Genomic DNA, 21,006 nt, shown 5'->3' with positions numbered 1-21,006 from the left:
AAGCAGAGTGATGTGCATTGGCTCTTTAAGGCCAGGGCTGTTCCTTAAGGAGCAGCAGCCTGGGGCCACCTGCCCCACAGATGGCTCTCACTACCTCACTTGGCATTTCTGCTCCAAAACTGTTTGTCACCCCTGGTGCCAGCCCTCATGAGGCACACTGGTAGTGACTGACAACCTCAGCCAACACACACACCACCATGCTCCCAGGGGATGTCCTGTCCGTGCAGGGTTGACTGGAGCTGAGGTCTCTATCTGAGACCTGCACCTCCCACCAGGCTTGTGCAAGCTTGGTCCTGGGACAAGCCACCAGGTCCATGCAGAGGAAAGGCTGTCTGAAACTTGGCTCATGTTAAACTGAGTTTGAATACTCCTGGCCTACCAGCAATGCTGCATTAAACTGGGTGAAACCAAAGCAAACCAGCCCTCCCCGTGTGGCTCCCCACTGACCTTGGCATTGCCACTCACTTCTGAAAACCCCTCATGAGAACCGCTACGGGTGGTGCAGAAGAGCAGGGTCTGGAAGGACCCGAGTTTTCCTTGGTGCAACAGAAACCAGGAGACCTGAGCCTTGTCCACCCAGCCCCACCTGCTCATTGTCTCCCTGCAGAGCAGCAACTGCACATCAGTACCTCAACCTGGATACAGGTCCTTAAAGGTTCATCACATCTGGCAGCTGAGTGAGCCAAGAACACCCCTGAGCTGAAATAGCAGACAGAAATCCAGACAGAGGAAAGCCCATTGCTCATAGCAATTCACAAATGAAAAGCAAGCTGTTTTGTTAAAATTTATTTATTGCTGAAACGGTACAACTAGAATATGGAAACATTCCTCAGTGAAAGCAAATAGAAAAGGGTAAGAAATGAACACCAAGCGAAAAATATTTGCATGTTACAGGGGAATAAGCCTCCAGAGACAGAGCTTGGAGGCTCCTCAAGCTTGGAAGGAAAGGTCATATTTCTATTTTACAGAAACTTCCTATAGCAGCTCTGTAAGTTATCTCATTGTGACTCATAACTCGGTGGAATGGGTTTCTAGTTTGTTCTCTTTGAGAACCCAATTACTTCAAGTGCATCACACCAGTAAATGAAATCAGTGTGCTCCTTTATTTATTATTAGGCATTTGTTTTTCCTTATGGTGACTACATTATAGCTGCCACAAATACACAAACCAGCTGAATGAAAACAGCACGCTTTCTTCAGCATTTCCAAGCTCTCTAAGCCGTGGTACTTTTCCCATTCTGCCGTACCTGGATTTTTTCTGACTAATGAACTCTTCCATTTGCTAGAAAATACTGAATGCAATTAGCACTTCAATGCGCAGCCTCAGTGTATTCCTGCCTAGCAGCTGAGCGCTGTCAAAGAGCCCAGCACTTGGCAGAAAAATGAGAAATCCGAAAGATAAAAGGAAGATTTACACACACTCCCACCAAGGCCTGCTGCAGAATTTAATTGGCAAGGCTAGCAATAAAGGGGCTGCAGAGAGAACCACCAAGGTTATGGCCCCAGTGCAAGTCACAAAGCAGTAACGAATTACGATTGCCAGGCTTAAAAATAAGAAATTACATTTGGTTCCTCACCTCACAGTGCCCCATGCCAAGCTGCACAATGTGCTCTGATCAAGTCAGTCTATTCCTTTGCTCTTCTCAGTCCAGCTTGCTTTCTTCATGGGGAGATACAAATCACTCCATCCAACCCTTCTGCAATTTCATCCAGCCTCTGCCTGCACTCTTCCTGCAGCTGCTTCAGTTCTCTCTCCAGGCTGGCCTCTCTCATCTGCAGCTCTCTGATCACCTCTGTAGCACTGACAGCTGAAACAGCCTCCTTGGCTACAGACCTGCCCAAACCCATTTTGCTGGCAGGATGTTTGCTTCTGAACACCAGTCGGCACGAACCATGCATTTTGGGTTTTTTTCGAGCATAAAGGTGTGTAAGATCCAGTAGTTTTCGTTCAACACTTTCCTGGATCTTTCTAGCAGAGAACCCCTCCTTCTGTAGGTCTTCCTTTCTTGTTCTCACCTGTAGGAAGAAGAGAAAAAGTGGGAGAAAAAAAGGAGTATTGTAAATTTCTGTGAAAAAGTACCCTTCCAGAAAACAACACAAGATGTCACGTTTAGACCAGGGTGTACCTAAGAGAAGAGAGCCAACTGAGAGTGTAAAGCTAAGTGCATGGCAGTGAAAACAGTATTAAGCTAAAATGTACTTTCTATCAGACAGCACCTCAGTGACCAAAATGCTGCCAATAGCTATTTGTTTGCAGATTCAGTCTACCAGCCCCTCCACTGATGACTAATACACAAAAGCTCTGCATGTTTCCCTCTTACCAAGGAGTGGGTGGCTTGACTTCAGAGCAAAACACATGGAGAAAAAAGGGAGACCCAACACAGTGACCTTCATTACCGTTGTGCTGTAAGCCACCACATTGTCCTAACAGATTAATTGCCTCATTACTAACAGCATTGTTGCAGTTTGTAAATGCTTTCTGTACTTGGCAATGCTAAAAAGTAGGGATGACAACTGTAAGCTAGAAATTCCTTAATTCTCAGCTCTCATTATGGGGTAACAAATAGGAAAAGGAAAATAATAAGCAGAGACAAAGAAGTAGAAGCTAAGACTGAAATGAGTACCAGGCAGCACACTTTCACTGAAGACAGGCCCAATAAAGCTTTTCCTGTGAGAATCACAGGCTGGATGATAAAAGCAATTGTATATACTGGGATTTCTCCAAAGCATTTGATTTAATGTTCTCTAACAATTTGATTTGAGCAACTTGCAAGACGGTAATTGCCTTGCCAATATTACTAGTGGATTAAACATGAATTCAGTGACTCATCTCAAAATGTAGTTGTCTGTGGGGAAACATCCCTATGAAGAGGTATCCTGCTAAGGCCTTCAGGGAAACAGTTCTTAGTCCAATGGCGCTTTCCATCTTTGCTACGGCAACAAGCTGCCAAATCAGCTCAGCCACAAAGCAGCCAAGTTTCAGAAAAACAATGCTGCCTCTGCAACCTGCACAAATCCAAGAGCTCTCCTGGAACTCGTGCACAGTTCTGGAGTTCACACTGTAAAAAAACCCCACAGAGTAGTTTCACAGTTCCGCAGGGAAACAGAGTAGGATTCAAAGGCAGGTCACCGAATGACACACAGCCCAGAAAACAAGCCTTATAAGTATCAAAATTCAAGAGCTCAAACTATTCCACATCCATGAAGATACATATAAAATTTGTTTCCTAAAAGAAATTGGAAAGTGGTGAGAGATCTGGCTTTGCTGCCAAAGCCATAAGAAGATCAAATGGATGAACATTTGAGTTAGATATTCAGCTTCAGAATAAGACATTGTTTCCTACTGTGAGGATAATGAACCATGAAATGTTTCATTGCAGCTCAAGGGATGAATCCTTTGGCCAAAGTTCAACTCGGGTTAAGATCAGTGCTAATGATACCCCCCTCCACCCTTGAAATAGCTCTGCAACTCCTCCCCTCCCTGGCCACGGGTGAAGCTGAGCAACCCCTTGGGGGTTTAAATCTACAGATCTCCGTTAAGACATTGGTATCTCACGTATTAAGGCTTTGACAAGTTCCCTGTAAAGTCAGGGGTATTTTGGCATCTCTCTGAAGCACCAGAGATCAGTCAGAGCTCAAAGCAGCAGCAGCTGCAAGGACAAGAGTCCTAAGGTAGCAAACCCCCCTCTGCCTTTGCCATTTCCAAGCTACAAGTGCTCAGGGTCAAAGCCACTGGAGAAAAAGGGAATTTTTTTTCCAGTAGATCAGTAGGGAGGGTTTCACTACTGAAACAAATGCAGAAGCTTATGACATACAGAGGGTCAGACTACGTTCTCTTATGTTGCAAAACACTGCAGCCATAAGGGCTGCAGTCACAGTTAAATTTCCCCACTGACACCAACTTCACCAGGGCTTCTCTCTCACTTATCCTACGTCTTTCGTATCTTCATGAGTTTTGCAGCCAAGTAATTAATCCTCTCCACAGTCTTCTGATGTGTTATTCTCCCCCCACCCTCACCACTGCTCAAAAAAGATTAAGAAAATCAATCAAATCAGAAAAGGAGTGAATTTTTCCTAATATGTTAAAGGCTATATGGATGCAAAATCATCTCTTAAAGGAGACCTCTGTTGATTAAGGCATTTGAATAGAGAGCTGACACCGAGAGAAGTCTGTCTTTGCCCTTGTCTGAGAACCAAGAATCCCTTCCTTCTCAAAATCCCCAAGGAATCCTAGAACGTCTCTGGCTGTTGGCTACAAGAATATCTGAGGTCCAATTCTTTAACACCACTTCAGAAAAAACAACACTGAAAAAACAAATTCAGTGTTGCCTGGTCTCCCCACTGCCAATGAATAAATGTAAAGTGATGTTTGCACAAAATGGATTTAACACTGGAATCCAGGATGGGAAAAATTTCCCATTATGAACAAAGAACAAAATCACTCAGCAAACAGAGCCCACAAAATGTTATTTATTTTTTGCTTTAAACTCAGGCAAAATACCAGTAGGGCTATATAAAAGTATTCCTAATGAAACATAGGTTTTCATACTCTCCACTGCCAAAATTGGAGAATGTTATCATCCATTGTGCAAGGCACATGATGGAAGAACCTGTGCCTCTCAGCACGAATCAGACCGAGTTCTAATTCCCAGCAGGAGTAGGAATTATTATCCCAAAGCAGGAGCAGCTGTAAGGACAAGGACAGCAGTCCCACAGGCAGACAGTCAGGGAAGCAGAAGTACAATAAATTCAGACATCCAAGTATCAGAAGGGCACTGTACGTGTTACCTTCTGTAAAAAGGACTGATATTTCCTGGGACAACATTAGATAAATTTAACAGGGGAAAATTTCAAAATAATGAATATGAAATAAGAGAACAAGTTTAGCAAAGCACTATTTATTTCGTATCAGCACAATCTGGAGTTGGAAAGCTAGCTCAAGGCTTTTTTGCACTGCTCCTCCTGGTAAGCTCAGCAACCATATGTATACCCACAAATATTCCTGTTGCCGTTTGTAGATTTCGATAGCTAAAAATCTCTGAGGATTACCTTCAAGTAATATTCTTCACTCTTCACACCCTGAATGCTTGTGAAAAGACTCAATAACCTCCTCCCGTATGGTTAATTGATGCTCTTTAACAGCTTGCTGTCTCCCATTAGTCAGCACACAACGATTATTCTACACTGCAAAACAATCTCAGCAGACCACTTTGTATTAAACAAACATATTGTAAAAGATTAGGAGTCGCAGCAATTGGTGCCTGCCCGTCTCTATTCCACAGCTCTGCCTCTCAGTCTCAATCTAGCAGCTGGAAGTTGAATTCCCAATTAGGTAGGTAGTACAGTCTGACAACTGCTGCATATCCTCTCTGAGTAAATACACCACCATGATAATCATCGTTTCCACTTCTACGGAGCCAGCGTCACCGTGGAGGGAGCTGGTGCATTTTGTGAAATGCCACACCAAACACGGGGCAACAGCTGAGGGGGAATCAGCATCTTCACACTGACCCGTACCCCACTCTGGGGCATCTGCTCATCTGGTTGGCTGTCCACAACAGCAGAGCAGAGCAGTCACTCACAGGCACTGTAACTCAGCCCGCAAAGCGTGCCGTCCCTCTGCGTGCTCCAGGGTCAACACACCCTTCCAGGCTTCACACTCCCAAAGACCACGACAAGCTAACAGGAACCTTTCATAGCACCAAGTGTCCTCATGAGCCCTGCAAGGGTTGCAGATGGACAGATACCATGACTGTACAGCAAGTTGAGTACTCCTGACAGGTTTCTTCTAGCTCTTTGCCTCACCATGTCATCACTGTTTGCGATAGGATAGTGTCCAAACTGCCCTCAGTACTGCTAGTTTCCTTTAAAACAACTTGTCTTCCAGAAGACCACCATAGGTTTTCAAAAGGTATTAAGACCTAAAAGCTGAAGGGAAAACTATAATAATTTTCATGTCCTAAGGAGAAGCCAATGTGCTAGTGTAGCTGCAGACAGGAGTATTGCGTCTTAGACCACAGACTGACAAGGGACTGAAGTGACAGTCTGTGCTGCCCTTCCCAAGCCTGGCACAGTGCTAAAGGTTACGGAGTGCACAGACACTGCTGGCAGACTCACATGCAGGAATATGCAAAGGAAGAAGCACTAGAATAAAAGAGATCTCTTCAATATTTCAATTATATATTCTCAAGGCAGAGACACACAGCCTCTAGTTCCCGACGTGGTGGATTTAAGCCAGGCACAACATCCATCGAGTGTGGAAAGGATTTTCCATCTCCCCAGGGACAGTGCCATGCCTGATGCTGTGTTTCCAAAAACTTTTTGGCTGATGTGTGATTGAGGAAAATGGCCAAGCTGAAACAGAAAAGAGTGGGCCCTGTCCAGAATACTGCCACGTGCAGTGGGAAAGGGTCAGGGAGGTAGGGCACAGCCAGGAAACAGGCTGAGCTCAGCTCAGCCCCCACTGCAGAGGATTAACTTCTGCACTGATGCATGGGAGAGACCTCAAGCCTGCAGCCACCTACACACAGGATTAACTTCCCCAGCACTTCCTCTCCCCTACCTTCTCTAAAATGTCTTCTACCCTAAGATACTACTGGCTGTCCTTTCCATCCAGACAGCTGTCTCAACTATTTTCAGTCCTGGGAATCTTCTGGTTTTGAATAAATTTTATAGGGATGAGTTCAGTGGACAAATTATGGAAAAAGCTAATGTCTCACACATTTTAAATAAGCTGCCTTCTTTGCATGTTCCACTGTTTTGAGGCTGGAACACTAATACTCAGATTTGCCACCTCTGGACGTATGCTAATTTGTCATGCCAATACAAAGACAGTCCCAGCCTTTCAGCTGTCCATCTTGTGGAGGTCTACTTCTATCAACTGCTTAGATGACCTACACATTTAGTTCATTTAATCTCTCCTCAAAGAGGAGACCTTCCAGCCCTCCACAATTACTGCTGTGGTTTCCTTAGCTCCTTCACATTTGCCTGCACCTTGCTGGTAATGAGCTTCTCAGAGCTTTGTGTCTCATTCTGTGTGGCTCAGAAATGTCCCCAAGAGGCTGATCTATCTCGGAGTTTTAACAACTCACTAATGAAAAGTGCAGTAAAAATGATGCACAAAATGGTTCTTTTTCTGCTAAAAAGCAAGCTGCCTGTGAATTTACTTTGGAGAGAATTTTACCAATGTGCAAGACATTCCACAGAGAAGCTAAGTGATCTAGATAACCACACCAAGTTACTTAAATCATTTTCAGTAATGACCAGTAATAACAAAAGTGACAATTTTCCAAATGCTGGAAGTCAACATTTCAGCTCGTTAAAACTTCACATGGCAACCTGAAAACCTCAGAAAGCAAATGAACTCTCTCAGTTACATAGTTGAATGAAGTCACTAGCTAGAGATGAAGTTTAAAATGCAGCAGCAATGAAAGGTCCTAACACCTATTTTGAGGAAGAGCTGGGGGAGGCATAGGAGCATTTCCATTTTAAGGAAATCATGTTGTTGCCAGCTTTGAGGAAGGAGCAGCAAACCAAATTGTTGGAGCTCCTTTTGAAGTGGATGACAAGGACCAGAATCATGTCATCATTTTTAAATTGCAATCTCTTCAAATTATTCTAGGAGTTCTGCAGAAATTGCTTTAATGGTATTGTTCAGAAAACCAAACTGCACAAAGCCTAGAAATGGCACATTTTCTGCCTCCAGTCTATCTGTCCACTCATATTTCTGAGTAGGGAGAAGACCCTATATGTATACAGCATGAAATACAAATTATTCCTGCCATCCTGTACAGATCTTACAAACCACAATGCCTGCCTTTGCTGGAAAACACAGTGCAACCTGCTCCTTTGTGCTCCAAGTCACAAGGAAAAAACAGCAAAATCTCAGATCTTGTCTTTTTGGGTTGGAGAGTGAAAGGAAATTAGGAGATATGAATGGATGCAATATCCAAGCCACTAAGTTATAGTTTTGCTTTCACAGCCTTTGCTGTCAGAGCATAATCACCCAAAACCTTTCATAAACTCATCTAGTTCCTCTGAAAACACCAAACTGCATTTGACTTGCAGAATTATTATTCCTAGAGGAAGCTCATTTACGAGCTTTATTTTAAAGCTATCACATCTAAGATGGCCCCTTCTATCTGAGGAGCTGAAAAGGGTGAAGTCAAATATTACATGCTTGGAAATATATGATTAATGAGGGGCCAGTCTGCAGAAACAGGGGAGACCTGCTAGGTCAGCCAGTGCACCCACCTGCCTGGCTTCCAACAGCTCCCAGCACATTCCAGTATCCCAAGCACGGGCACTGAGAGGTGCTGCCCAGGTTAGAGGAGCTGCCCAGAGCTTACACACTCTCACTCAACAGACAAGCATCAATTATAGGTAAAGATCTACAAGTCAGAAGTGGCAGCGGGATAAGCACGGAGACCCTGGCATCGCCCAGAGGCTGCGGCACGGGCGCCGCGCAGAAATCCCGACAGCCGAGCGCTGGAAACCAGGCATGGCAAATCAGGGCTAGCTTAGGTGTTTTCCCTTGCCAGAGCGGAATCCAGAGCAGTCCAGGGTCTGAACCTTGCAAACACCTGTCTTTAGTTAATACAAGCCTGCATGATATTTCATAAATTATCATTTATACTTTTGATGTCTTACAGTATATATCTGGTGTTTACTCCACCACCACCCACTTCCTTTCCCAAGAAAAACCTTGCAAAACTGCAATCCCAGCTGACAGTCTATCCAGGACAGAAAAAACGGGACAGAGAAAGTTTAGACTACTTTTTAAATAAATCCTTCCTTGTCAGCACCGAAAAAAACCACACCAAGTACAAAAGGGAAGAGAGCAAAATGAAATAATAAGCCAAAAGTATTAAGAGCATGGAAGGGTTGAGCGTTGTCCACCATAAGCAGAGCAGAAAGATATGTAGGTATTAAATAAAAGTGGAATACAATAAATATAGCCACAGCAATCCCACAATTCCTGCCCACAACCTCTTTGTGCTCCTCTACAAGAGTTTCCTGGCCATACAATACCTATTCTGCACAGAGAGCAGCACTGAAAAGCATGCACCATGGTCTGTCTGTGAAAGAAGACACCCAAGCAGAGTTCGCCTCAAAGGTCATTAGAGATAGCAAGAACTGAAAACCCAACACTGCTGCTCTCCATGTTTGTCACTGGTTTCTGTGCAGAACAGAACAGTGATGAATAACCCAAGTGTTTTGTGTGCTTGTGTGCCCCCAAAGGCATAAAAACAAGCACACACAAGTAGGGTGAGGGGCTTACACTTCTTTAACAATAAACAAGTAACAACTTGGCCAGGGGGCTGGTTGCTTCTAACAAACGTTTGCCTTTTTTTTTTTTTTTTAACAGCCATGGTTAAGTGTTTGACAAATGCTTTCTTTCCTCAGCCATAGACAGTGACCCATTCAGCCTCAGAGAAACAGAGAAAGGCACTATTTCAATGGATGCTGTGAATGCATAAATGATGGAAAATCAAATCCTGCAGCTCCTACTTCTGGGAAAAACCACAGAGCATGGTGAGTCAGGACCCTGCAGAGCCTACAAACCTCAGACCTTTGCTAACAGTAGCTTCCAAGAAAATCAGACTCCCAGCTTTCAGAAGAATATCTAAAGGCATTTGCTGCTTATACAACCAAAAAAAAAAAAACAAAAAAAAAACCAACAACCCACACCCACACAAAAAAACCCGAAACCCAACAACAACAAAAAAACCCCACACAAGTTAAAGCAAAAGCAATATCTGCAATCAGCTGTGCTGGAAACACTACAACACTGAGTAAGCAGGTGTTTTCCCAGAAAAAAAATATTGTACTCTCATTTCAAATTCATGTCTTATAGTAACTCGGCCAAATGTAATTTCAAACCTGTAAGAAAGTTACGGAGCTAGCACTGCAGCTCTATAAAACTTGTCTCACTGAATCAAGCTTCTTTGCTATAAGCTTTCAAGGTTTTTAATTTTCTGCAGTGATTTCTGCACACTGAAGAGTAACCAGTTAAAAAACGCTGGAAACCATCGTTTTCTATTTTAACAGTTGAACACTTCCCACACTGTCCTGCCTAAATGAGGTTTCTCTCTTCTTGTGAGATCCTTGATCATATACAAAGAGACTTGATGTACTTCTGAAATACCCCATTTAATACCAGTGGTCAAGCATTTATGGATCTAAAGTCATAGTAAACTGTTTGATTAGTCTAACCTCCCACAAAGCGCAGGCTACAGTATTTCACCTAGTAAGTTCTCCGATATTCTACTACATTTTGGTAAGCTACAGGGTCTCTTCTAGAAATATATACCTTTGGTTTATTACACACAGGCTCCATCAGATCAAGAAAGTGCCTTATTGCTGTGTTATCTCAGCAGTGAAATACATTTATAGTTAAAAATATTTTCCTTTTCAGTAAGTTCCACCTCAGCCACTGGGTCTTCTTATATTGTTTCATCTAAAGTCTTATACTTTCAAAACTCCAGTTCTGTCTAACCAACTTGCCGAACATGATCCAGCCATAACTTTCCCGTTACACTTCTCTCACCTCTCAAAAATGCAGACCAAATAATTTCCTTATTACCCCCCCTTTAATCCTTTTCAACCTTTCAAGCATTTTCCAGTTGTGATGGTGGCATAAGTGGGGCCAACACATTTCATTAAGCTCTGGATTGTGATCTATATCTTATCTCTCATTTAATGACCAGTAGCAGATAGCAACACTTAGTTGCCAAAAACCTAACAACTTTTCCATGACCCATTACCATTATTACCTTCTATTTCATAAGTCTATGAAATTGAAAGGTTTGCATGTATCCAAAACCTGATGCTGTAGGCAGATCAAACTGGTTTGAGGTACGTGCATGGGAATTTCATACTAAACCCAAACCTCAGCAACAGTAAGAAATTCAAATAATTTCTTTTGGCTTAACAATAACTAGAGCAAAATGTCACCTCAGTATAATTACTAATTTGTAACATTCATTATTAGTTTGGCAAGAGAAAAAAAAAATCTTAGGCCTTTGGGATTGGAGGCAAGTAAGTGAAAGGGGTGATCCCAAAGTGATATTAAAACAGGCATTATTTATGCCATAAACTACAAAGACATTTTAGAAGGGTTGCAAAGCTGAGCTATAGCAACTGACAGAAGATGTAATTATACAAGCAGCTGCATTCCAAATTTTGCCCGGATTTGCAATTTCCTGCAATTAGAGAGGAATGTATGCATCTCCATCCTATGCATTTTAAGCAAGACATTCACTACTCAAATGCTAGCTCCCAGGTGCACCTATTGGCATTCCAAAACAAACTGACTGGGAAGCCACAGAGAGGACCTATTTTATCTAGGAATAGGCCATCTTTTAAATGGGGGAGGAGTCCTCTGAGGAGAAGCTAAAAATACAGTTTTAACACCAGGAATGCACATAGCTGCATCCGATGAGAACAGCTACTACGGTCTGGCAGGGCACGGCTGCTCTGTGCTGCCTTTTATTACACACTGAATACTGCAAAGCACTCCACAGACCTTCAGAACAGCATCCACACTGTCCTCCAGCGGAAAGCTTTTAGGTGGTGAGGAAGCACAGTAATGGAAAGTTAGAAGTTAATTAAAGCATTTGAATGAGGTAATTTCATAAAGAGGAGGGACGTGATCTTGTCTGAAGGGACTAGAACAAATATGCCATATGTTTTGTTTTTTTTCCAGGTCTTTACACAGAAACACAGGACTGGTAAAAGTATTGCCTGTTTGCCAAGTCTATAAATATCTATCACACAGGCAAAGCAAAAGGGAAATTAATCCTCTTAGGCCTAAAAGCAACTGAACTCTGTGACTGCTGTGCAGTGAGCCTCTGTGAGCAGACTTGCTCACACTAAGGGCTACACCCAGTGATGCAGCTGCACTGGACCCTAGTCTTAAAGAGATGCACAGAGAGGCCGTTGCTTCAAGGACAGCCTTTGGGTTAGTTTGCCAAAAGACATACCCGAGGCAAACAGCCCAGAATGAAGGCAGCTATGCTGAAAGCCTCATGAGAAATATCACTCTTCCACAAAGCTAAAAAAGAAGTTTCCTGTTGTGTGGATATTTTCTGAACTCTCCGAGATTTGGCGTATTTGTTTTTCCAGTGGTTGACTTTTGAAAAGAACAACTGAACTCAAGAAAAAAAAAAAAAAAGGCATCTAAACCATAATTTGATTATTCTATTGCAGCAACTCCATGGACAGATCCAGCCAGGGACAAATCTTAAAGTAATAAATCGTTTTCAAAGAAATCGGCAATTTCTGCATCATCTCTGTTCAGCTAAAGAGAATGCAAGTGATGCTAGCACAAAAAGAGCAGACATGAAGCATCAGCAAGAGCATACAAGAAGATGGCCAGACTCGCTGTGCTATGGAGACAGGAGCTCATCTAAACTTCCCCAGCTACTTCCTGAGAAGATATGCAAGCCCAGCACCTGGTGCAGTCCTGCTGCTTTTGGGAAGGTGGGACAGCTCCAGGCACGAGCATCAAATGTGCAGATTCTTTACCGTTGACTACAAGGAGACACAGTTCAGAGCTGTGAAAGTCCCATATGCCACACAGTTCTGCACGTGCACCACAAGGAATTTCCCTTCTTCAAATTATAAATATTCAGCATTTTCCAGCAATAAAAAAAAAAAAAAAAATCAATTTTAACAGCCCATCCTTTTATAATGCATTCTTTAAACTACAATTTTATCTCTAGACTTTTCAAAATGCTTGAATCCAATTAGAAGATCACACAAATTAATGTAGCAATAGGTACATACTGAAAATAGACAATACGAAAACCAGACTCTGTCAGTGTAAGTAATTTAGACACTTGCAAAAAGGCTGCAGTGCTACTTCGAAAAAGACCCTGACAACTACAAATTGCAAAGGAAAGCAACAGACAAGTATTGCTTCATATAATAAATTGCTCACTTATTTTTCAATTTGTTCTTCCCAACTTCTATCTTGGGCAGCAGACACGAACAGTGATGATATGAGATATCATCTCAGATCTAAGTGACTTGCAGAGGCTTGCAGGGCCCCACTTTGTTTTAAGCAGAATTTTATCACTGTGCAACATGAAAGGAAGCACTTCAGAAGCAGAGTGCTGCTTGTGACTTCACTTCTCTACATTAGCTTGCTTTGGGAGAAACAGATGTGAAACAAATTCAAGCAATGTAGTCCCTGTATATACGGCCAAAAAAAAAAAAGGAATGTTTATACAAGCCACTCCTAAAATACACATATGAGAGGAAGGCATTACCACCTAGTTATACAAAAAAAAACCAACCACCCCACACACCAACAAAATGAACACAAACAAACTTTTAAGGAGTTTCCTCAGCCCAAAACTGGTTTGATTTTCAGTTAGAAACTACTCCCTTGCTCCTTCAGGGGCTTTGCATGACCCCTGCAGAACCCCCACCAGCACTCAGCCCTGCAGCTCTTCTCTCAGCTTTTGGGGGAGGCAGGAGCAGAGCATCCAGAGCAGCAAAGCTCACTCCAGCAACCCAGTCTATGCACAACTATGTCATGAGGCAAATGAACTTTAACTCCCAGGTGGAGGTTTGTCTGCTATATAAAACATTTTCAGAGTTTCAGTGAAAAAGTAGGCACTTTCTAAAGCCACTACTCTTAAAATGTGTTCATCGGTTTCTCTTATTAGCTCAGTTTTGATGGTGAGTAGCAGCTTTAGGTGGGTGTGAAGCTGCTTGAATGACCTGTGTGTGACTCCTGCAGCAGTCAAAGCACCAGACCCTACAGCCAGCCTGCAAAGGGAAAAAAATCAAACAGCTCTCAGGGTTTTGAGAGAGCTGATAAGATGAAGAGTTAAAAATGGTGAGTTCTGAGCTCAGAATTGTACTAAAGCTTTATTTAGATGAATTTCTGGGTGGGAAGAAGAGATGTGACAATAGTAAATTATGGATTTACTTCTATGTCAGCTCTTCTACAAGCAAAAGGGATAAAGAAACAGAAATGAGTTGGATACTTTTTTCTCTTACGATCAAGTACCCTTGATTTCAGGGCAGATACTGAAAGAACAAGGCCAAGGTTTTAAGAAAAAAGGAAACTTAAAGTTAAGCTTTGAATGCATGAACGAAAACATTCCTTCTAAAAGAACCGCTATCCAATCACCTAAAAACCAAGCAGTACTGCAAAGTATGCAATGCTTCTAACTGCTGCTAGCAGAGGAGGAACTCATCTTGACAGTCTGCCCGGAGCTGTAAAGCAAGCCAGATACCTCCTGGAAGTTACTGTTCCCAAAAGCCACTCTGAAGGTTCAGTAAAACACACTAATAGTGTTTCAGGTAGAGCTGTTCTAAAATACAGCCACTGGCCATGGTGTTTAATATGGCCTCTGTCAGCCAGAATTAGCTACATCCCCAGGATACTGCTCTTGTGGAGGGAAACATTTGTTGCGGTGCCTTACCACTCGCATGCGTCTCAAAATCCAGCAACCTTGTGGTCAATAGCAACCTGGGTACCTTAAATCCCACCCATCAGCCCCCTGGTTTTTCACATTCAGAAGATAAAGGTGATGTTGGGTCCTACAGTCTTATATACCTTCACCTCTGAGCCTTACAGGCATTCCTAAGTCTTCATCCATGTTTTATTGTGTGTTTTAACTGTGAGAACATTAATACTACACTTATTTCCTAAAAATGCACTAAAACATTTACAGCAGCTACAAAACATGTTCTCTCATTGGAATTTTTTTACAGTTTATTGTTAAATAAAGCTCATCTAAAATTTATTGGGGTATAATTCTTCAGCTGCATTTACTACATGTTTCATTCCCTTGGTTGGCATACCACATCTTGGCAAATAATGCGAGTAAAATATTAACACTGATTATTGATTATACTCTAACTGATCCTGTCACCTAAGCAAACATTCTGCATTTCGGCAGAGGAAGGGAAAACAGCATCTTCTGGGAAGCAAGAAAAACTTTCTCCCACGCTTACTTCAAACACTAGAGTTCTGCACACAAAACAGGAGACAGTACTCAAGTTTTTAATGTTTCTCTCTTCCCTAAGGAGATGGAGTCTTTTCGAATATATAAGCCCTATGAAAAATGTCAGGCTGGGTAATTTATTTTCAGTTAGAGTTTTTGTGTGTGTTTGAAATCGGTTTGCTGATTTAGCAACTGGTAGAGAGTTTGTCTCTCAAACAGTTCAGCACTCAACTCAGCAATCTGCACAGCAAGTGGCATCCACAAACGAAGAATAAAAACTTATCTTTTTCACCTCTTTGTATGCTGCAAGCTTAATGTTGACTATTCAAGTCTGACCAACCTGCACAGAATTCTCAGAAGCAAGATTCTTTCAAAAATCTCCCAGCTTTGCTTATCTGCAGTAACTGTCCCCATGCATGTCAGCCTTAAATCAGGCTAACCAGGAGCTTTAGGTCTAACACAAGCGTCAGATCCTGCTGTTAAAAGGAGAACCGATGCACCGAGATGGATTATTTCCTCCCTCCTTCCAGTGCAAGAGAGAGCACACTGCCCTCCAGGAACAATCACTTGGATCTCCACCACAGTCTACATGGGCACTTACCAGAATCAAGCAGCTTCAGATCTCCTGCTGAGTGACAAATAAACCAGTGCAAGAAAATACATGAGCAAAAAGTGAATACAAACATTAGGATCTTACTTCCCACTGTTACAGCAGATTCGTTCTTTCTAATAACCTAAATCTGCTAATACCATGGCAATTCCATCAGCAGAAAATTTAATCCTACATTTAACTAAATAAGAACTACACATAAAAGCCATTAGCCTTCTCCCTCTTTGCCACCATTCTGTCCATGTCCTCTATTGCTCCCTTTGATGGACGTTTGTGTCGATCTGTTTCCTGCCCCCGCCCAGGCATCTGGGCCCAGCCAACCATGCACTTCCAAAAGCTGCTCTTGTGGCCTTGCTAGTTCTTCAATTTCTTTTTGCATGAAAAGCTCCACTGACAGCTGCTCAGTGCTCCAGATGGAGGTTTGCAAATACAAAGTGGAACACAGAAATGCTCTGGGACTGGGGAAGGGGCAGGGAAGGGAATGTGTTGACTGAGGAAATACACTGGGCACTGAACCATTCCTTGCCACTCCCCCACTTCCTCCACCCGAGGCAGCCTGGATAATTAGCTGCTTGCTACACTAACATCTTCATATTAGCAGAAAGCCCAGAGAACCAGAATAAACAGCAGCAATGACAAAGTTGCAATATGAACAGTTTGCTTAAAAAAAAAAAAAAAAAAAGCTTTAGAAAGCCTTCAGAGAGTACTTCAGTGAGAGTTCAGCTGCCCCTTTGCCACAAGTCCCAGGTTTAAGATAGCAGAAATACAAGCCAGACCTGCACCAGTGCAGGAGGGACTGCAGCACACCAGGAGCCAGTCCAGTCCCCACCAGCGCTCCTCACCATTCACACAGTGAAGAAAATAGCTTGACTTGCTTCTCACCCACTTCCACACACTGCACACACCTTTCTTTTCATGCAGGTTAACCACACGCAGCACAGCCACGAAGCCCTAGCAGTGGCTACTAGTGTACCCACAGCTCCTCATGCCTCCTTCCAATTCCTTATGAGGCATACATAAAAACTTCTGAAGTGCATTTATTGGAGTAGATAAAATTAAACCCAATCTCAAGTAACAAAAAAAAAAAAAAAAAAAAACCACAAAAAAAAAAAAAAACACAAAAACAAACAAACAAACAAACAAACAAACAAACAAAAAAAAAAACCAACAACCAAAACCAGAAGGATGTAGGACTAGGTTTCAGCATCAGCCTCTGGAGCTGCTTTCCTTCTTCAAATAGTGAAGACTTAAATTCTTAAATTGAAGTCCACCAAAACTCAGGCTTTTATAAATGTAAGATCCTTAGGATAAAAAATCTCCTTTTATTATACTCTACAAGTCTTCAGCAGTGTGCTGTGATGAGCACTGGCAGTGGCAAAAAAGCGTGTGTGAATTACAGGAGTCTTGGAATGGAAGGAGTCTGTGTTTCAGCTCCTGCCGTCTGCACTTGCTGGGGTGTCCCAGGAGATACCTGCCACCACCACTGACCACCTGTGCACCTCCCCTCTCCCCAGCAAGAGAAAAGTAAACATCCCTATTCCATACAGCCCCATCACAACATGATTTGAATACAAAATGTCTCTTCCAAAGTGGTCAGCCTTGCATCCTCCCATCCCTATCAAGGCTGCAGGTGCAACAGTTTGGGAAAGCCAGGGGTGTTGAATGGGAGGGAAGATGACTGATCAGGAGAAAAAAAAAAATACAGAAACAAAGACAAAATGCAGGTTTCAGCATGCTCTTCTGCTGTCAATAAGGAGGTCTGATATGGGCGAGAGATTACAACCTCTTAAAGTCTCAGCTCTGGGTACTCAGGCACAACATGAGCCAAGCATGAAAGCACAACCACCATATATTTCTGAAGAGGACTCTAGTGTGGTAAGAGCTCGTCCAAGCTCAGATTAAATGCTCTAAGTCTTTCTGGGCCATGTTTCACAGGTGTATGCATGATCAAGCTCCATCCCACCATAACGCCATCTCAGAGCAGTCTGGCTTGCTAATAAATGCTAGTGAACAGAGAGGATCCCAAGATACAATATCCCAAGATCCAACAAAAGCTCAGTATGGTGTAAGCATTCATGGGATGAAAACTGAAATGATCACCATTTGGGGTCTGACACTCCACATTCCAGCTAGTGGATGCCGAATATTTAACAGACTGAAATCAAGTGCCCCTCTCAAATAGAGAGGTAGATAAGCCAAAATATTCAGAAAGGAAAAAGGACAAAACCAAATAAGTTCTCTTCTGGAATTAGACGATTTCATCTTTAACGGTTATGTTTGATTCCAAGAAGAGAAATGTTTTTGAAGCTTAACAATCTCACACAACTTTTTGAGCATTTACAAATGCCCAAAACATCGCCAAAGAACTGACAATTATTTGCCCAGTACTGCATGGAAAAGAACAAAGCTAACAATACAAAAGCCCCTTATTCAGGTCACACCTCTGTCATATGCCTTTTCTCCTCCAAGATACTGAACACAGTGCTGCCTAGAGATGAATATCACTTAAAATGTCATATTAATCAGGGTTTTATAAATCACCCAAATCCCATGGCAACATTCAGATGTCTTCTAGTGAATGTCCCTGAAAGGAAAAATGGTTTCAGGGTCATTCCAAGCACGTAACCAAAGAAAGAGCTAAGAGCAGAAACAAAGAAGAAAATAAGGAAACTAAGAAAGAAGCAAGAGAAAATAAAGAAAATAAGTTCCCTAATTTTAAAACATTTAAGATTGATAGTCTTTTTTAACAGATTCACAGTGTGCAAATGATCAAACTTGCAACAAATAGACACATTGCTCCTGAATAATAGGCAGTTGTGTTCAGTGGTGCAAACCAGGTATCTCAGTGTAGCAGTGACTTTAACACACCTGAAATACCTCCACATAACCCAAAATCAATCAATCAATCACAGACTTGCATAAGTGAAAGAGAATTCAAAAGATTTTCAAGCCTAATCCACAGAAAATGCAACTGTACCTTGTTTCATCAAAGTTTCATCTAATTCAGCACTGTCTCAAATAGTCTTTAATAGCAAATAGCTAGGGAACAAGTTTAGGACTAGACAAATATGTAACAATACATCACTGGAAGATACAACTTCCTAAACTCCAGCAGTGTGTGACTCAAAGACTTTCCTGACCAAAGAATACTTCCCATATTTCTTAACAATTTTTCACTTCATTCATTTGCCCAGTAATTCCCTTTAAGTTTACACATCATGAAAACAATGGAGCACAAGAAGAACAGTAAAAAAAATGTCTCTTCCTGCTCCAGTCCAATATGCTCCAGCCTTCTTCATTCCCTCCTCTTCTAGTGCAATGAGCCCTAGCCCAAGTAAACTTCCTTGCAGAGAAACTCTTTCACAACTTGGGTCACCATCCCTTCTCCTCGCTGTCACCATCACTTCTCCTATCTTTGCAGCTAAACCACATTTATTTTTTGAGTTATGACTTGGACCAGAACTGCACAAAACATTCCAGGAATGGATGGGAATACTTCAAGTTTTGCTTTTGTCTGCTTTCCTAACAATTCTGAGAATTCAGTTTAGTATTTCTGACCAGTGACATTTCCACAGAACCACTGTTATAAACCCAAGAGTTTATCCATGTGCCATGGCAGATCAGAACAGATGTAAAACTATGATTCTGCCTTCAGATGATGCACTTTGTTATATTTATCTTCGTGTAACTTAGTCTGACATTTTACTACTTCACCAGTTAATACAAGGACCTGCAACAATCCTTTTCTGCTGTTCTTTCCAAGAGCAGCCATACACATGCTGAGCAGCAGCATGGGCCATGGGGCTCCACAGGTGGCCACCTCCACAAATCCAGCACAGCTACCTCCTCTCTGCTTCCTGCTCTGCTGTTTGCTCAAGGCTGAGAGGAGAGCCAGCCACATGGGCGGTTTATTTTTGTTGAGAACCTTTTCAGGGACTTTATCAAATGCCATTTGTAAATGCAATTAAATGACATCAATTCAACCTGCCTTGCCCAGATGCTCACTGGTCCCTTCAAAGAGCTCCAACAGATATTTAGATTCATGATTCCTCTCTGCAAAAACTGTGCTGTCTCTTCCCCAGTATATCATATTTAATCATGTGCCCTTAATTTGGTTCTTCAAAACAGTTTCTACTCAATTGCCTGGCACAGACATTAGGCCTACAGGTAATGACAAATGCTTACCCCATGGATTATCACGGGTTTTGTGAAGTACAAGGTAGCAGGCACAAGAGCTATGATGACCTGTACTGTCCCCCCCAAGCCAGGCAGGCTTGTGAGAGCCAAAATAATTCCCAGATGTCTCAGTATCGCAAGATACAAAGTTAGAGATAATGACCACTTTCTACAGGCTACATCTTCTCTTGGTTTGACTAAAAAAAAATAATGTAGACGGAAAGATTTGATAAGCTTATTTCTCCAGAGAAATGACTGAAGGGGGCAGAAACATACAATTGACAGAGGAGCTTGCATTCAGCAAGCATCCTGACTGCGGGAAGAAAAGACAGAGTACAGCAGAAAGCATCACATAAGCAGCTACACTGTTCAAAGGAAGCGTTGATGTAAAGAAGGTTGACAGAGTCATCTGACCCCCAGCATTCCAAAAAGCACTGTTTTGTGGTGTTAAAAGACATTGTGTTCCAGGGCATGCAGAAGAGGAGGCACTTGTGATAAACCATCCTTTTAACAACACATTAAGATGTACTCCATTCGTTACCTAGTCATAAACTCATATGACATTCACTGAATCTCAGAAACACTGGAACCTGACCAACAATCGTTCAAATCCAATCAGTGCATCTATTTCAAAGTACAATGAACAATTCATCAGTTAATCTTTCTGGACTACATTTCCAAATTTAAGTATAAAAAATTTCAGTGTGATTATTATAACATACTTAGCAGTATATATACTGTTATATAGAAGAGGAATCAGAGTATATCTTGCTTTGGAAATTATGCATTGGAAAATTTATTTTTAGAATTCAAGGTCTGAGTCATTCTGCAACAGTCATGTCCATTTTGCCATAAAACAACCAAATCTGATGATGCTAGAGACCTGCCCATCCGGTATCCCCCCACTGACAGTGATCAACAGCAAGTGCCTAGACGAGACTATAAAACAAAGGCAAATACATGGAGATACTTCCTCTGAATATTCCTACAGGCTGCAATCATTTGCACTCTTATAACTTCCTAAGTTTATTAATTTATATCTGTATACTTGATGGGTTTCATCTTCTAAGAATGTGTCCAGATTTCAAATCCATGTACACTGTTTACTTCTGCAGTGCCCTTTTGTAGCCTGTGTGAAGCAGCAGGTCCTTGTGCCTGTCCCTATCCAACTGATCCTAGTTAACTCCTTAACCTTTAAGAGAAGAAGATAGATTGATTAGCTCTCCACACAATCTTTCCATGCCAGCCACTTCT

General features: G+C 42.1%; 1 protein-coding gene across 1 annotated transcript in view; it reads right to left on the bottom strand.

Annotated features, from left to right (window-relative positions):
* Nucleotides 1-1,662: 1,662 nt before the first annotated feature.
* LOC103776943 (uncharacterized protein C14orf80 homolog) overlaps nucleotides 1,663-21,006 on the bottom strand; it is a gene marked incomplete at its 5' end in the record, with an annotated part of 23,528 nt that continues 4,184 nt past the window's right edge. The window contains one exon of the mRNA XM_008944472.1: nucleotides 1,663-2,016. Coding sequence (XP_008942720.1) covers nucleotides 1,663-2,016 — 354 coding nt within the window. The remainder of the gene's footprint in view (nucleotides 2,017-21,006) is intronic.

This window comes from Merops nubicus, unplaced genomic scaffold, assembly GCF_000691845.1.
Source record: "Merops nubicus isolate BGI_N331 unplaced genomic scaffold, ASM69184v1 scaffold26207, whole genome shotgun sequence".
In the NCBI taxonomy this organism is placed as follows: Eukaryota; Metazoa; Chordata; class Aves; order Coraciiformes; family Meropidae; genus Merops; species Merops nubicus.
Note: the sequence above shows the minus strand (reverse complement) of the source record. Positions and strands in the feature narration are given on the sequence as shown.